This window comes from Aquarana catesbeiana, linkage group LG04, assembly GCF_042186555.1.
Source record: "Aquarana catesbeiana isolate 2022-GZ linkage group LG04, ASM4218655v1, whole genome shotgun sequence".
In the NCBI taxonomy this organism is placed as follows: Eukaryota; Metazoa; Chordata; class Amphibia; order Anura; family Ranidae; genus Aquarana; species Aquarana catesbeiana.
Window position 1 is genome coordinate 91467589 of NC_133327.1, and position 15530 is coordinate 91483118.

The 15530-nt window shown below is 42.6% G+C and overlaps 1 protein-coding gene across 1 annotated transcript in view; it reads right to left on the reverse strand.

Moving 5' to 3' along the window:
* GREB1 (growth regulating estrogen receptor binding 1) overlaps window positions 1-15530 on the reverse strand; it is a 216982-nt gene that overhangs the window by 60348 nt on the left and 141104 nt on the right. Inside the window, exons 16-20 of the mRNA XM_073625369.1 lie at window positions 15205-15394; window positions 9638-9774; window positions 5652-5991; window positions 1673-1788; window positions 1330-1532 (exon numbers count right to left, since the gene is read on the reverse strand). Coding sequence (XP_073481470.1) covers window positions 1330-1532; window positions 1673-1788; window positions 5652-5991; window positions 9638-9774; window positions 15205-15394 — 986 coding nt within the window. The remainder of the gene's footprint in view (window positions 1-1329; window positions 1533-1672; window positions 1789-5651; window positions 5992-9637; window positions 9775-15204; window positions 15395-15530) is intronic.

A 15530-nucleotide genomic window follows, 5' to 3' on the forward strand; every position in this document is an offset into this window, starting at 1 on the left:
TAATTGAACCTGTGATGTTCCTTGGAAGCTGCGGGCACAGAGTATATGTGTGTCTTAGAAGTGGCATGAACATGGCATGAACATGGAACAAAGTGACTGGCTCTTAATTACTGCTAATATGACAAGGTCTGCCACTTTTCAAAAGAGGTTTTTAAATCTATTAAGGGTGATATTCATTTTTTTATATACTGCAGCTTTGTTAAGAGGGAATACTCCTCTTGGTAGGGGCAAGCAATGTACATACTATTTCTTTGGCCCCCACCATTCAAGATTATACATAATTCAATCTATTTTTGTAGATTATTGTAACCAGTACAAGTATTTAAATAAAACCTCCTGTTATCCCTGAATCAAAAAAGTCAGGCTGGGAATCCGAAAGGCAGCGCTAGAAACCAATGGCGTATGCTGTATGAACATGTGCTACAAAGGAACAAGCTGATAGGAGGAGAGAGCAGGAGGATGACCTCATCATCAGTCTGCTGCTGCTACTTCACTGTCCAATCACCAGTTTCTCTATACAGCCTTGTTTCGGGCCCATAGGCTTCCCCTGCTGCAATGGAATAGTGAAAGGGCCCCCACTCACAAAGAATGGGTTTCGAGTATGGGATACACCCTCAGACTTGAAAAAAATTAATTTTCCAGCATCGGGACAAGTTTGATAGGATCTAGCATGACTGGCTAGCAGTACCAGGTTTTGCACCCTTGGACTTGGTGTTGGATAGAATACTGGGCTGATCTTTCTTCTCCTATATTTCTTACAGAGTGTGGGAATATTCGCCTATTTCTGATACCAGGCTGTACAGCTCTGTAATGTTTTTCTGCATATGCTTTATGAGTACCTACTGTTCTCTGATTATGGTATGCTGTATATGGCACATAGATGCTCTGAAATTCCTTTATTGTCATGCATTTTGACTGTGTATGTCATGTTGGTTGCTAAAGTTTAATAAACCGTATTCCAGATCTTTTAAAAAAAAATCACCAGTCTCTCCGAAAAGGTCCAACATACTCCCTGCTGACTGGAAAGCTCTAGCTCTGACACAGCAGGGGAGTGCTGGACCTCTGCAGAGAGACCACTGCTTCCACACAAAGGGCAGGGCTCCTTTTATTTTATGCACCTGTATTGTATTTAGCAGATCTAAACCAAAAGTTTAGTTGAGCTATAATGAATGTGATAATGGTGCTGCGTGAAGCATGCACAGGATCCGTAAAAGAAGACTTGTGACAAGATGAGAGGAGTGGGCACCTGGCCTTTTTTTCACAGAGGATCTATAACAGCTACAAATGCTGCTACGATGATAGATCAAGTACAGTTGGAGAATAGCTTACCATCAGTCATCATTTCTTCATCCTCATTGTCTGTGCTGCTTAGCTTGTCTGGGTCACTGTCCATCATCATTTCCCTTCCAAGCCCTTTGTCCTGAGACATCACAGTGTCTATAAAACATGAAGCAAATCCCAGCTCTTGCTCCACCTTTGTTCTTTCCCATGTACTGAACTGGACTAGACGGAGGTCACAGTACCTCAATGATCTGGACAAACATTGAATAAAAAAAATGTCACAAAAAAGCATTATAGGACCATCTTCAACTTGTCCAAATGCTGTCCCATGCTATCAGTTTTGGTTACATTTAACCCCTTTTCAATTCTACCAAAACAGGGGCATTCATACCTTGGTAGAGATTCTCCAAGAGGTTCCATGCCACTGCATATCAGAATACACGGGAGACCCTCTAGTTCTAGATAAGTCTGAGGCTGCCAGTCTTCATCCTCGATTTTCTGCCAGATCTATCAAATAAAAAAAAGAGACTTAGTAAAGAAAAAAAATACACATATGCTAATAAAAGAACATGCTGAGAGTGTGAGAGCTGAAATGTGAACATAGAAGTGAACTGCTGCTGTTTTTTCACTGTGCAATTACAGGCTCAGGTAGGGAGGTGATCTATCTTTTAGCAGACACTGTGGGGTTGATTTACTAAAGGCAAAAAGACTGTGCACTTTGGAAAGTGCAGTTGCCCTCTGCAAAAGCAGTTGCTCCAGAGCTTAGTAAATGAGCAGAAGCTCTGCTGACTTCCATCAACCAATCATGTGCAAGCAAAAATGCATTTTTTTTATATTCCTTGCATGTGATTGGGTATTCTTTGCAAAGTGAAGCTTTACCTCATTTACTAAGCTCTGGCGCAACTGCCCTTGCAGAGTGCAATTGCACTTTGCAAGATGCACAGTCTATTGACCTTTAGTAAATCAGCCCCACTGCGTCTTTTGGGGCTCTGCACCCGTTCCTGCGGACCTGCCATACAGCCAACAGGGTTGATTTACTAAAATTGGAAAGTTCAAAATCTGGTGCAGTTCTGCCTAGAAACCAATCAGCTTCCAGTTTTTTTTTTTTGTCAAAGCTTAAATGAACAAGCTGAAGTTAGAAGCTCATTGGCTACCATGCGCAGCTGCACCAGATTTTGCACTCTCCAGTTTTAGTAAATGAACCCTAGTGTGTATCCATTTAGTTAAATAAGCTGCCTGCACCAGCTGAATGCTAGTGCAAAAAGATAAACAAATGGCTCTTCGCACTCTACATGGTTTTCCAGCCATATGAATGAGCCCCTAATCTCAGGTCTGGAAAGACAGAAATACAAATCTCTGAGCAAATAAAGCAGCTCCCATATATCTATAACAATGGTTTGCTTGAAGTGTAGCTTTACAGTAGATGTAAACCCAACCACGAAAATCTTACATTCTGTGATAAATTTTTTATAAAAATAATTTTACATTTTTCTAAATCTCCAACATTTATTAAAATATTACTCAGTGATCCTACCATGAAGTTCCTTGTTCAGGCACTTCCTGTTATGAAGTGACAACTATGAGTCCCTAACAGCTCTCTTGTGTTATCAGCCTGTCACAAGTGCTTCTATTGCAGGCTATGGCCATGATAATGCACATTGATAATGCACACTGCACAGGCATATTCCACCACTGTCCCTATCATGAAACCCACCAGGAGCAGCCGGTCCATTAGGGGCACAGGGGCTTTATTTGGATTGAAAAAGGTTATGCCTGGGGCGCAGAGCACTGTGCCCCAAGCCCACCCACTTGTGACACTAGCAAATGAATATTCGCTATCGTCTTCCAGCTTCTCCTTCCGGCCAATCAGGACAGGAGGCAGATACAGTTGGTCCAGAAGAGAAGCTGTGGAGGGGAGAGTGCGGGGGGACCATCACTGTGGAGGGGCTGAGTGCGGGGGGGGACCATCACCGCGGAGGGGTGAGTGCTGGCGGACCTGGGGGGGGGGGGGGGTTGCCACTCCCCCTCAAAAAAAAAAAATTAAGCACCAGCCGCCACTAAAACCCACACAATGTAATGACAAGCAGCTAATGAAAAAATAAATGGCAATTGTTAATGATGTGCAGTGCTATAGCTACTAAAAGTCATGCACTTAGGGTTTACATAAAAGGAAACACAATGGGCGAGATTTACTAAAACTGGAGCACCCAGAATCTGGTGCAGCTGTTCATGGTAGCCAATCAGCTTATAACGCCAGTTTGTTCAATTAAGCTTTGACAAAAAAAAAAATTGGAAGCTAATTGGTTTCTATGCAGTTGTACCAGATTCTGTCTCTGGTTTTAGTAAATAGCCTCCAGTGTGTGTCAAAGTGAAAACTCTCTTATATGTATCACACTACTTGATCACACTAATGCCGCGTACACACGGTCGGATTTTCCGATGGGAAATGTTCGATGGGAGCTTGTTGTCGGAAATTCCGATCGTGTGTAGGCTCCATAGGACATTTTCCATCGGAATTTCCGACAAACAAAATTTGAGATCTGGATCTCAAATTTTCCGTCAACAAAATCCGTTGTCATAAATTCCGATCGTGTGTATACAATTCCGACGCACAAAGTTCCACGCATGCTCGGAATCAAGCAGAAGAGACGCACTGGCTATTAAACTTCATTTTTCTCGGCTCGTCGTACGTGTTGCACGTCACCGCGTTCTTGACGTTCAGAATTTCCGACAAGATTTGTGTGACTGTGTGTATGCAAGACAAGTTTGAGCCAACATCCGTCGAAAAAAAAACATGGATTTTGTTGTCGGAATGTGCGATCGTGTGTACGCGGCATTAGGCTTCATGCACACAGTATTCTATCGATGCTTTTTTCTCCTACATGAGTTTACCAGCAGCAAAAACGCAGTAAAAAGCTGTGTATTTGTATGCACAATCCCGCGCCTGGCGTACATTTTATTGGCCAGAATTCTGGCTATTAAAATGCATTAACCCGTAAATGCAGAATTGTGTCTAAACACGTCTAGCATTAACACACGTTTATGCGCATTTAGGCGCTTTTTTGCGTTTTGTATGCACAAAAGCTCCTTTCCTGAATGCACAAGTAATGGGTTTTCTTTTTCTGTCTCTAAACACCCCTGCCTCTAAACTCCCGTCTCTTTACTCCAATGTGTGCATGGACACATAGGTTAACATGGAGGGGCAATTAGAGGCAGAAAAAGTGTGCATTTATGCTCCCTATAAATATATAGTGTGGAACGTTTTAGAGGGTTATGCTTTTTACTTAGATACATTCTAGCATGTAGAGCTTCAGAGTACAAATTTATTGTCTTTTAATTGCTATCACTCTGCAAGTGATATTAGCTTGTGTGTAAATTTTTTTCTGATCTTGAATACACTTAGAAATATCAGATAAGTTATGTCTTTCTAAAACATACTGAGCATTTTTATAACCTTTTATTATAAATGCGATTTTTATCCCTCATATTTATTTAGTAGCCGGCCCTGAACCTCCTCCAAAACCCCTATGCTCTTTTTATTATTATTATTATTATAATACAGGTTTTATATAGCACCACCCATCTACGCAGCGCTTTACAACATGAGGGCAGACAGTACAGTTGCATTACAATTTAATACAGAAAGAATTTATAGCGTCTTGCCCAAAATATACTCTGTATTCTAAATGTAGCCCTACCAGTTATTTTCAGGGGTAATACTAGTATATGCATCCCTTGACTATATCTCACTTTTTATTCAGCCTCAAATTTTGTTTGCCTTTGGAGCTGACACCTAGAATTAGGCAATACCGTTAAATCTGTATTCCAGATATGGAAGATATGGATTTTATTACATAGCTACATTTCATATCTACATTGGTCCAGCTCCACATATTTTATTAATTATCATTTTTGAATATTGTAGATGCTTTTTGCACATTATGAATGCTGTGTTGATTACACATGTCTTAAGTTTGTAATATTCTATATTTGGAGGCGCTGCATTATTTTCTTTGTATTTTTTTTTTTTTTAGCTCTTTAATTCTTTAATATGTGTTCTCTTTTCAGTTAAAAAAAATATCTTTTCAATCTGTTTCTAATGCTTTTTAAGAACCACTGAAAATGGAGCTGCAAGATTTGTTTGCAAAAATGAATAAAAACTACTAATGCAGATTATGTTTCAAGTAAATGCATCTGCAATTTCTTTCAGTCTTCCTGTTTTTATGACAAAAAGAAAACTGTCCATGCACGCTAAAGATGGAGACTTTTTTGTTGCATGACCTGGCAGAGGAATTGTATTTGAAATAGAGATCTGTGCCCCAGGGCCTATGATAGCTTCTTTCATCATTAGATATGGATAAGATAGATACCTTCAGCTGGTCTACAAAGTGCTTTCCAATAGTGAATGATGAATTGGCTTTTCCCAGAATAACCTCAAATCCATGCTGTAGACCGAGGCGTTCTCTAACATGGCAGAGACGTTCATAAGCCAAGGTGGCCAGTGGAATGCAAGGAATCCGTAAGAGAACCATCAGCCCGTGTCTGCTGGCACACTGCTTGGGAGAATTCAGGAGGTTCTGAACAATCTCCAGGGTTTCCACCGAGGTGTAATTCTTCATCTGAGAGAAACCGCACACAGCCATCATGGCCGACGAGTAATGCTGGATGAGAAGAAATGTCCGTATCACGGCACTGTGGAGCTTGGGAAACCTACCATAAATGATTTCTGCATTAGATAATGAAATCAACCACAAACCCTTGGGATAAGGAAAGATGATGACACCAATTAAAGAAGAATTTCAATCACAAATATTGGTGCAGAGTAATCTGTACCTAAACCTGCATGTTAAAATATACTTTACAGTCTACAAAGATTGTAGTCCCACAACTAGGGATGAGCCCGATGTTCGAGTCGTGCGCAGGTTGGACTCGAACATCGGGTGTTTGCCGAATAGTGAACAATTTGGGGTGATTAAAGGGAACACCCTTTAAAAGTCTATTGGAGAAATCAAAAGTGCTCATTTTAAAGGCTTATTTGCAAGTTATTGTCATAAAAAGTGCTTGGGGACCCGGGTCTTGCCCCAGGGGTCATGTATCAATGCAAAAAAAAGTTTTAAAAAAACTACCGTTTTTTCGGGAGCAGTGATTTTAATAATGCTAAACCAGCTACAACTTATCATCCCATTGCTGCAGCTCTTTCTCACGCGTAGGTTCACCAATAGGAATAGCAGCAGCTGCCAGAGGAGGCATTTTTTGGAGGAACAGTGCTGAATCCTAGTTGTGGGTAGGGATGAGCCGAACACCCCCCGGTTCGGTTTGCAGCAGAACATACGAACAGGCAAAAAATTTGTTCGAACACGCGAACACCGTTAAAGTCTATGGGACACGAACATGAATAATCAAAAGTGCTCATTTTAAAGGCTTATAAGCAAGTTATTGTCATAAAAATTGTTTGGGGACCCGGGTCCTGCCCCAGGGGACATGTATCAATGCAAAAAAAAGTTTTAAAAACGGCCATTTTTTCGGGAGCAGTGATTTTATTAATGCTTAAAGTGAAATAATAAAAGTGAAATATTCCTTTAAATTTTGTACCTGGGGGTGTCTATAGTATGCCTGTAAAGTGGCACATTTTTCCCGTGTTTAGAATAGTCCCTGCACAAAATGACATTTCTAAAGGAAAAAAAGTCATTTAAAACTACTCGCGGCTATAATGAATTGTTGGTCCCGGCAACACAGATAAAAAAAGTAATTGAAAAAAATGGCATGGGATCCCCCCAGTCCATTACCAGGCCCTTTCGGTCTGGTATGAATATTAAGGGGAACCCCGAAACAAAATTTAAAAAAAAAAAATTGCGTGGGGGTCCCCCCAAATTCCATACCAGGCCCTTCAGGTCTGGTATGGATATTAAGGGGAACCCCGCGCCAATTTAAAAAAAAAATGGCGTGGGGGTCCCCCTCAAGATCCATACCAAACCTGAAGGGTCTGGTATGAATTTTAAGGGGATCCCCGTGCCAAAATTAAAAAAAAAAATGGTGTGGGGTCCCCCAAAAAATCCATACCAGACCCTTATACGAGCACGCAACCTGGCAGGCCGCAGGAAAAGAGGGGGGGACGAGAGAGCGCCCCCCCCCCTGAACCGTACCAGGCCACATGCCTTCAACATGCCCCCAAAGCACCTTGTCCCCATGTTGATGGGGACAAGGGCCTCATTCCCACAACCCTTGCCCGGAGGTTGTGGGGGTCTGCGGGCGGGGGCTTATCGGAATCTGGAAGACCCCTTTAACAAGGGGACCCCCAGATCCCGGCCTCCCCCCCTGTGTGAAATGGTAACGGGGTACAAATGTATCCCTATCATTTTACAAAAAGTGTCAAAATGGTACAAATGATAGGACACGGCTTGGGGACAAGTCCTTTATTAAAAAATAAAAATGTCCCATGAAGTCCATTCATCTTCTCTTGCTCCGGCGACGGACCGAAAAAAAAAAAAAGCCGCGACCGACCCGCCTCCATGGGAGGCACCCGCCGTATGACACGTCTTTGCTTTGACAGTTCTTTTATAACTGAGGGCGGGACCACATGGTGACATTCCCGGGTGACCCCGCCCCCCTCTGACGCACTTCCCTATGGCTTTCCCGGGGGGGGGGCGTCAGAGGGGGGCAGGGCCACCCGGTTACGTTAAAATTTTGGTTTGGGGTTCCCCTTTAATATTCATACCAGACCCAAAGGGCCTGGTAATGGACTGGGGGGGATCCCATGGGGTTTTTTCAATTACTTCTTTTATCTGTATGTCCGGGACCGACAATTCATTATAGCCACAAGTACTTTTAAATGACTTTTTTTCCTTTAGAAATGTCATTTTGTGCAGGGTCTATTCTAAACACGGGAAAAATGTGCCACTTTACAGGCATACTATAGACACCCCCCAGGTACAAAATTTAAAGGAATATTTCACTTTTATTATTTCACTTTAAGCATTAATAAAATCACTGCTCCCGAAAAAATGGCCGTTTTTAAAACTTTTTTTTGCATTGATACATGTCCCCTAGGGCAGGACCCGGGTCCCCAAACAATTTTTATGACAATAACTTGCTTATAAGCCTTTAAAATGAGCACTTTTGATTATTCATGTTCGTGTCCCATAGACTTTAACGGTGTTCGCGTGTTCGAACAAATTTTTTGCCTGTTCGCATGTTCTGCTGCAAACCGAACCGGGGGGTGTTCGGCTCATCCCTACCCACAACTAGGATTCAGCACTGTTCCTCCAAAAAATGCCTCCTCTGGCAGCTGCTGCTATTCCTATTGGTGAACCTACGCGTGAGAAAGAGCTGCAGCAATGGGATGATAAGTTGTAGCTGGAAATGCTTAAAGGGAACCTATCCAGCTAAAACAAAGAAACTTCCATTGACACTTGGTTTTCAAAAGTGCAACCTCTTTTGCTTTATTGTTTACTAAATCGATGGAATATACAAGCATCAAAGTTGGGATTCCTGAGCAGCATACTTTTTTTCCAGTCAATTTCTAAACACTAGTGCTTTAAGGGTCACTATTTCTGCATTAGAAACAAATCAACCTGTCTCCATTGCATTGTACAGAGGGCCCCTGCTCTCTGTGTGAGCGATGTGCTACCTACCAAGTCACAGGTGTTGTGCAAACAGCAGGGAGCGTGAATATTGCTGATTGCACCAGTTTTAGCTCTGCCTCAATGGGGAGCGTGTAAGATCACGCCAAGCAGACCTCTTTGCAGCTAAGTTTATTTGTTCCTAAAGCAGCACCAGTGCCAAAAATATTAACAGTTAGACCCCTTTCACACAGGAGCGTTTTGCAGGTGCTTTAGCGTTAAAAATAGTGCCTGCAAAATGCCCCAAAACAGCTGCTACATTCATTCCAGTGTGAAAGCCAGAGGGCTTTCACACTGGAGCCGTGCGCTAGTAGGACGGTAAAAAAAGTCCTGCTAGCAGCATCTTTGGAGCGGTGAAGGAGTGGTGAACTGACCGCTCCTCTACCGCTGCTCCCTATTGAAATCAGTGGGTTAGTGCTGCGATACCTCCGGCGGCATTTTGCGGGTGGATTTAACCCCTTTTCGGCTGTTAGCGGGGGTTAAAACCGCCCTGCTAGCGGCCGAATAGCGTCGCTAAAACGACGGTAAAGCTGCGCTAAAAATAGCTCCGCTTTACTGCTGACGCCTGGGCGTCGGCAGTGTGAAAGGGGTCTTAAGGAGAAATAAAATGACATGGATAAGATACAAATGGAGGGATTAAGTTTTTGTAATTTTTGTATAGGTCAGTGTGAAAATACAGCATATTTCTGTTAATGTGAAAAAAATCTAGGCTTTGACTTCAGAGGAAAGAATCTGACCTTTTTCCTAATGCCATCACAATGCCTTCAAAGGAGTTATCATGGCGCAGTAGAGGAAGACTGTGCCCTGACAGCGTGGATTCGATGTACTGAGACAGACCAAAGTATTTTCTTTTTTCATTGTACAGATCCATTCCCTGCAGGAATACATAGTGAAACATTAATCTCAGAACATGCACATATTATATACCAAAATATGCTGTAGACATGGTCATTCCCTGTAGCCATTTTTACATCCTACAATTACAAACATATCTATGCTACATTATACTTATAGAACAATTCCAGCCATTCTTGCCCCACTAGGGAGATATCCCTTCTATTCCTACAAACTTCAGAGTGAAAGAAATCATCTCATAGTATTCATTCACACCTGTCCACTTACCATTACCACAATGCAATAGTGTGAATGGGCCCTTGGACATCTGTCAATGCAAAAAGGGTCCCTATTGGAAGATTCCCCCTCCATTCCTTTTACAGTGACAGTTTTCAGCAGGAACCAGCCGAGATTCAAACCACTTATGGACAGGGTGAATGTACCCAAAGTTAGTTGATCAATCAACTTTAGATTTACCAACATTATGTAATATGAGGACACATCTAAACAATTTATTCAAATAGTATCAAATTGAACAACCCCTTGTACTACATAAAGGCATACCCCACTTTTAAGTACTCAATGAGTTTATTTACTAAAGCTAGAAAGGGCAAAATCAGGCTCACTTCTGCAAAGAAACCAATGAGCTTCCAGGTTTTATTACCAAAGCTTAACTGAACAAGCCGGGGTTAGAAGCTCATTGGTTTCTATGCAGAAGTGAGCCTGATTTTGCACTTTCTAGCGTTAGTAAATAAACCCCATTGTGTACTTAAAAGTGGGGTATGCCTGTAGTTAATGGTAGAGCTAAGGGAGATTGTATAGTGTATGGCCACCTTAATGGTGACACAAACAGCAATAAAAACCTGACATAGGATACTAATCCTTCACCACTTCCAAAAATTAAGCTGTCCATAGATTAATCAAATTTTGATCCTTGTGTGGCCATCCCTGTTTAACAGAAGTTGATCATTAGGAAAAGCTGGAAAACTTTTCTTCGATCAGTGGCTGCAGCCAAACAGCTGCAGCTGCTGAGCAGTGTATTCTGACAGTGGAGTTCCCGCTGTCAGAATACAATAACACAGCAGGGTGGAATCCCTCATCAACCTTGAAAATGTGGATTGGGGAATCTGTTTAAAAAAAAAAAAAAGAAACAATGTATCTATGGCCAGCCTAAGAATCTATCCAAGAGAATTTATTGTCTCTACCTGCCCTGCTCTGGGATTACTGCTGTGTCTCTCTTGTAAATGTTCTGAGAGGTGCTCCAAGCCAATTACAGCAGTGTAACACTGGGATTTTTTTTTAAACCTTCTTTAATCTGCTAATGACAGCATGGTTATTTATCCAGATTCCAATGCAATTAATAATGCACTCGTTTTTTATTTTTTTATCTTTTATTAAACTTCTTCTTTTTTGGGCATTTATTTTTTCTACCTTTGTATTGGAAAGATATCTGCTGATCTTAATACCTGTTGTTTATGCAACATTTCATTATTGTATCACTAGGACTAAGACCCCATACACACTATACAACTTTTGTTGTCTGATTTCCTTTAGATTTACCAAAACCATCTAGTGGAAGGGCCTGCCTGATTGCATACAAATTGTAACTCTTAAAGCGTTTGTTAACCCAAAAAAAAAAAAAAAATCATATTCTTGTCCCTTAAAGCAGATTGCACAGCACAGTGCTTGTGTTGTGTAATCTGCACCCCACTAAACTGTAAAAAAAAACTCTCCTGAACCTGTCGCTTCCTGTATCCCCCTCTCTGCGCTGACCATGAAAATCATCAAGCCACAGCAGTCATGACCACTGTGGTCAGAGTACATCTCTCCGTCTGCTCTCAGCTCTCCTCTCTCCTTCTCACCCCCTCCTTCCTGCCTCTCAGCTCCCTCTCTCTGTCTGTCTCTGGCATACCACACTGTGTGAAGCATTTTTAAAAAACACGAGCAGTGTAAATACCGTTTTTCAGCTGTCTTCAGGCCGGTCACGTGACTTGCGGCCGCTTTACAGCTACGAGATAGGGCTTCTACGGGTGGAGCCAAGCGGCCACGTGATCTACCCGGCTGACGTCAGAGGGAGATCACGTCCCCTCCCGCAGAAGCAATCCATCGGAGCTGGAAAGCGTCTGCGAGTCACGTGACCGGCCTAAAGACAGCTGAAAAACAGTATTTACACTGCTCGTTTTTTAAAATCTTTTACACAGGGTGGTATGCCAGCCTCTAATAGAGGGACTGGCATAGACTTAGACAAATGGGTTCACAAACCCTTTAAAGTTTGACCTCATATTAAATGGTTTTGGTAAATCTGAAGGAAAAAATCTACTGAAAATTGTATAGTGTGTATCCAGCTTAAGGCTCGGTTCACACCAATGCATGGTCTAAGATCGCATGTGATTTGCACCGCACTGCAGTGCAAGTCACACGCAATATCTGTGCGATGCGATTTCAGCCATACAGATAGTATGGCTGAATTTGCATCACATTCGGACCAAACTCGCACATGACCCTTTTTTTGGTCCGCACCAGATTCGGATTCCATGGGTGTTCACACCCATGCGATCCGATTTATGTCCGAATAGTCAAGCATGAGCTCTGGTGTGTTCGTAATGCCACATGCCTGCGCCTGCCAGGAAGCTTACACTCCGCAGCGCTAATTACAGGCAGTGGGACATTTCCCGATCCACGGCTGCACGGATCGGAAATGTCTCACTACTTGTGATTAGCACTGCGGAGTGTCATCTTCCTGGCGTGGGCACGCAATGCTCATCCTTAATTGACACTCCCAACAGTTTGCATATGACAGTGTGAACTGCCTTGCGAGTCAGGTGTGATGCGGGGGGGTTCCCACATCGCACAAGTGTCAACCGGGACTAAAACACAAGAAAGCTCCTATAGATTCATATCTGTGCAGCTATGATAAATAAGGGCTTTTTTGTAATTTTTTTACATGTATTTGACTGTTGCTTTGGGAAGCCCATAATGTGGTGTTATAAAACTGAATTCTGGGCATATACAAAAGACAAATTGATGCATCACTGTACACATCAATACGTCATTAAATATATATTTTTTCAATGTGTGCAATGGAAGTAACTGATTTTGACCTGGTATCAATCTCCTGTAGTCCCTGCACAGCCAAAAAGGAGAGAAAGAAGCAGCACAAGGGAGCAGCCTAAGAGCCCTTTCACACTGACAGCGCGGCTGCGTTAGCGTTAAAGCGCTGCTAGTTTTAGCACTTCTTTACCACCGTTTCAGAGGCGCTTTTTGGCTGCTAGTGAGATGCTTTTAACCCGACACTAGCGGCCGAATAAAAGATTAATAGCACCCGTAAAGCGCCACTGCCGAGGCGCTTTGCAGGCACTTCGGCGGCGCTGCCCATTGATTTTGATGGACAGGGGCACTTTAGGAGCAGTGTATATGATTCCTCTGTACTGTCTAGTTGCAGGCTGGAGCAGGCTCAACACCTATAAAGCTGAGCACACACTAGAAGTTTTTTTTTTCCTTCAACCCAAAAAAAAAGAAAAAAAAAGAAGAGAGATCCCTGTGCTAACTCAAGCGATGTTTGTGCAGAGATTTCCCCCAGTGTGCTATTGTATTCTGAGAACGGACAGTTGTACACATGGATCGAAAATCAGCCAGCTCCTGTCGAACCGACAGATTTTGGTTGGTTTTCCACCCATGTGAACAAGGCTTTAAGTGTCAGGTTACTGCAGAAAAATCAAATCTCCTGAGCTATAAAAATCTCAGACCTGGATGGATAGAAATACAATCCTTTGGCAGGTAAAACAACCCTGGTATATATTTAATCTGTGTATTTATTTGTTTGCCTGATGTTCATCTTTAATTGCTTCAGCCCCAGAAGGATTTATCCCCTTCCTGACCAGAGCACTTTTTGCGATTCTGCACTGCGTCGCCTTAACTGACAATTGCGCGGTCGTGCGACGTGGTTCCCAAACAAAATTGTCGCCCTTTTTTCCCTCAAATAGAGCTTTCTTTTGGTGGTATTTGATCACCTCTGCGGTTTTTATTTTTTGCGCTATAAACAAAAACATAGCTACAATTATGAAAAAAACGCATTATTTTTTACTTTTTGCTATAATAAATATCCCCAAACAATATTTAAAAAAATGTTTTTTTCCCTCAGTTTAGGTACGTATTCTTCTATATATTTTTGGTAAAAAAAAAATCGCAATAAGCATTTATTGATTGGTTTGCGCAAAAGTTATAGCGGTTACAAAATAGGGGATAGTTTTATGGCATTTTATTAATAATTTTTTTTTTTACTAGTAATGGCGGCAATCAGCGATTTCTATCGTGACTGCGACATTATGGCGTACACATCGAACATTTTTGACACATTTTTGGGACCATTGTCATTTATACAACAATCAGTGCTATACAAATGCACCGATTCCTGTGTAAATGACACTGGCAGTGAAGGGGTTAACAACTAGGTGGCCGTGTAAGGGTTAAGTATGTCCTGGGGAATGTTTCTAACTGTGGGGGGGTGTGGCTACGTGTGACACGTCACTGATCTCTGCTCCCGATCACAGGGAGCAGAGATCAGTGACACTGTCACTAGGCAGAACGGGGAGATGTTTGTTTACATTAGCATCTCCCCGTTCTTCCTCTCTGTGAGGCGATTGCGGGTATCCCCACGGCGATCGAGTTCGTGGGACCCGCGACCCGACTCACGGAGCTCCAGGCCGGCACGCAAGCGCGCTGCCACCAGAGCGCACGCAATGGCATGGCTGCAAATTTAAAGGGACGTACGGGTATGCCCATTTGCCCAGCCATGCCATTCTGCCGACGTACATCGGCGTGCGCCGGTCGGGAACTGGTTAACACATACTATGGGGTTTATTTACTAAAGGCAAATCCACTTTGCACTACAAGTGCACTGAAAGTGCACTTGGAAGTGCAGTTGCTGTAGATCTGAGGGGGAGATCTGAAATGAGGGGAAGCTCTGCTGATTTTATCATCCAGTCATGTGCAAGCTAAAATACTGTTTTTTATTTTCCTTGCATGTCCCCCTCGGATCTACAGCGACTGCACGTCCAAGTGCACTTGTAGTGCAAAGTGGATCTGCCTTTAGTAAATAAAGGCTATGTGTGCCTTTACTACAATTTTTTCCACACCTTATCACTATTTCCATACTAACAACCACATACTGTAATGCAGTCACTGGTGGAACTATCACCATAGCGCTCCTGCTGCAATGGGGCCTGAACCCGGGGGGTAACTGGTCAAGGCCCCAGGCATGAGAGGAGTGGTAGGTGCCACTGTAGTTAAATCATTTCCTATTTAGACCTCCATCAAGACAAAATAGGTAATACATTAGATGTAAACAGCTCTATCATTAGAGAATGTCAGAAACGTCCCCATATTGCCTGCACTCATCCCTTTACCCACCCCATGTCAACACAGAAATGTACGATGAACACATTCCAGTTCTTTTTTACACAATACTTACATGGCTATGAGAGGAAGGCCAATGGATCTCGTTGTACGGACTGATATGTGTGTTCTGGGTCTGCAGAGCGTAAGGGCAGGAAGTTACATGAAGAATCAGAATGTTGGGAGAATCTCTGACTTCCCTGCAGTTCAGCAGCCGGTCCACCAGCCCGAAGGACTCATTCTGAGGGTATGGACTGTATAAAGAGCTGCACAGGAAAAGACATGAAGGGGTTACAGTGAGATGTAATGACCATTGATTGAGAGGAAGTGTAGACACACATTTACTGCATATCATTCTAATGTGGGAGGCAGGCTGCAGAGCATTTCCCACTAATGCATGTA